The sequence below is a fragment of the Astatotilapia calliptera genome, unplaced genomic scaffold (assembly GCF_900246225.1).
Source record: "Astatotilapia calliptera unplaced genomic scaffold, fAstCal1.2 U_scaffold_12, whole genome shotgun sequence".
Classification (NCBI taxonomy): domain Eukaryota; kingdom Metazoa; phylum Chordata; class Actinopteri; order Cichliformes; family Cichlidae; genus Astatotilapia; species Astatotilapia calliptera.
In genome coordinates, this window is record NW_020535641.1 from 221,364 (window position 1) to 224,340 (window position 2,977).

General features: G+C 39.6%; 1 protein-coding gene across 1 annotated transcript; it reads left to right on the plus strand.

Moving 5' to 3' along the window:
• The first annotated feature begins 495 nt into the window (after positions 1-495).
• On the plus strand, positions 496-1,652 carry LOC113017404 (uncharacterized). Its single transcript, XM_026160550.1, has 4 exons — positions 496-672; positions 763-949; positions 1,121-1,248; positions 1,335-1,652. The coding sequence occupies exons 1-4, from the start codon at positions 496-498 to the stop codon at positions 1,650-1,652; spliced, it is 810 nt and encodes a 269-aa protein (XP_026016335.1).
• Positions 1,653-2,977: the final 1,325 nt, after the last annotated feature.

A 2,977-nucleotide genomic window follows, 5' to 3' on the forward strand; every position in this document is an offset into this window, starting at 1 on the left:
CACGGCAGGTAAAAGAAATGTGTGCCAGAGGAATTGTAACCTTTTTCCCTTACCTCAGTGACCCGTACTCCAAAAATGGCTATGTGAGTAGCTAACAGCAATAACTGATACAACTAAAATCAAAATTTTAAATCCTGCCAAAATGTATGTCCTTATCAACTGTTCATGGTTACATAACTTACTGATAAATTAATAAACAAAATGTCTGTATATGTCGAGAGTGGCACTGGGTACTTGGCCTGGAGGATTAAAGCCATACAGAGATGCACTGCTAAAGAGAGGCGATTAACATCCTAAGGTAACATTCCTAATTCAGTGGAAACATATAATACAGTTCCAAATTGTGGTTCTGTATTAATAATGGTTATCAAATGTTATTATTAGTTTTGATAAAGTTGTATTTCATATTGTCTAGCACCAGGAGATGGATCATCGGGTGAAGACCAGTGTGGTGGACCGACTGCCAGACGAGAGTTGCAGTTTGTTACAGAGAAGATGCTGAGTGAGGATGAGTGCAAGGAAGCAATCTCTCTGATGAAACATTCAGCTGATGAAGACACAGTCAAGAAGAAGATGAAGTTGACATTTGTTTATCGACACATGGTCCTTGACCCCCTGCTGTCAAGCAACATACTGTCTGTGTTTCCACGTTTCAAAGATATCAAAGGCTTGGTGAATATTTTTCATTACGTTGACAATGTAAACACATTTTATTTTTTGCAGAGAGCAGATATAATTCTCTGTTCTCTATCCCTGTTACAGATCGAACAGGATTTTGTACTGATGTTTGGTGAGGATGTATCAGGCAGGTTGCTGGAGAGGTGGCCAACAACATTCAAAAGAAAGATTATCCAACAAGGCAGGAAGCTTCCTTCTACCAGTGACCTGGAAGAACTCTTGCTGGCAGCTGACTCTCCTGAGGATGCCACTGAAGTTAATGCTGACATTGGTGAGCTGTTATTTCTTTAATTAGAACATTCACAGGATATATAATGTTTGTCACAGAACAGCTGTCCTTTTGTATTTTGGGTCTACTCAAACATTTTGTCAGTGCAGATGCATTGAAATTTGTTATTGATGAGGATGATTCAACTTTATTAAAAACAAATATTTTTTTCAGGCTGGGACAGTGACCTCGCAGCGATTCTATTGCTATTACATCTGATTCCACCATCTGGTCAGGGTCGGAAGAGACCAGGAAAGGTGTCAGCTTCTCAAGCAGAAAGGCATCTTGTGGTCTTCAAGAAGGTTTGTTTCTTTTCTATTTTTATGGTATGAATTACCAGTTTAAGAAACACTTGATTCTTATTGCCTGTCTGTATTTGTCTTTTCAGACTGGAACAAATATCCAAGAACACCTTGATGCCATCACTACCAGCACTCAACCCTACCTCCTGGCTGTTGGGGTGAAAAAGCATGACATCCACCAGTTCTTCATTATTCTTGACAAGAATGCCATACCATGCAAGTCTACCTCTTCACTTGGTGCTTTTGATGAACTGTTTAAAGCACATTTTGTGTTTGGCACATCTTACAACACCATGCTTCACAACATGTACACGTTCATCCAAACCACTGTGTACAATATAGATGTTGGCAAAATCAAAGAAAGTCCCAGAGTTGCTGAAATACGGACAAGGTTGCTTCGTTAGGGCTTGAAGGTTAATTCTCCATCATGAAGTGTTTTGTCTGTCAGGCTGAGTTTACTGGTTCAAACATGCTTGTTAGGCATTTACGGTTAGTCCATGGTTACTTACCTGGAAGAAATCTTCGCCTTAAATGTGCCCAGCGTGACTGTGGCTGTGTGTTTGGCACTTTTGCAAGTTTTAGAAAACATTTAAATACCAAACACCTTAACTATTTCGACCAACAGGCTGACACTGATGTTAATTTACAGCCTGATGTGGCAGTTAAAGAAGTTAGCACTACAGGGCAGGTGGTGTCAACTAATGTAGAAGAAACACCCACAACATCTGAAATGTTGAAAAGTTCAAATAAGAGCACTTTGGATATGTGTGCCTCTACTGTTGCACAGCTCAGGGCAGCTGGATTAAGCCAATCTACTGTGAATAGTTGTGTCTCCTCAATGGAGGAAGTGTTTTTTGAGATTCATACTCAGGCTAAAGATGCAGCTTTACAGAGCCTACCTTCACAGGACACTTCAAGTAAAAAGAAATTAGAGCAGTCATTCAAAAACTTTGAAAACCCATTCACACTGTTAAATTCAGAAGCTAAACGAAATAGGCACTTTAAACAAAAATGGGCAACTGTTGAACCTGTTGAAATGGTGCTTGGCACAAGATTTGACAGTAGAAGAAACAAGATCACAGGGACTTTTGATCAAGTCATTGTAACCGATAGGTTTGCATATGTTCCTATTTTGGAAACACTGAAAACTATCTTTCAAAACCACCATGTTGTCGACATGTTCAAGTCGAGGAATATGTCCAGAGAAGGTGTGTATGCAGACTTAATCGATGCTGCCTATGTTAAAAGATGTCCCCTATTTTCTGCAGAAAAAGATGCCTTACAAATGATGACTTTGAAACTGCAAATCCCCTGGGCTCTAAAAAGGGTGTACATAAATTAGGTGCAACATACTTTACACTAAGGAATTTTCCTCCAATCTTTAATTCGTTGTTGGTCAATATTCTTTTGTGTGCTCTTTTTCATGCACAAGACTCAAAGCGTTATGGCTTTAATTCAATCCTTGAGCCACTTGTCAATGATCTGAAAGTTCTTGAGACGGAGGGACTGAAACTTCCCATGTTTAAACACTTGTTTCATGGCACTGTAATCCAGGTCACTGGGGACAATCTTGGCTTGCATAGTCTGTTTGGGTTCGTGGAGTCATTTGCAGCTCGATATTGTTGTCGTTTTTGTCTGCTTGAGAAGGATTGTTTTCAAAGTGTGTTCTGTGAAGATGATTCTGGTGTTGCACTAAGAACTCTTGATATGCATAAGCAGCACTGTGAAA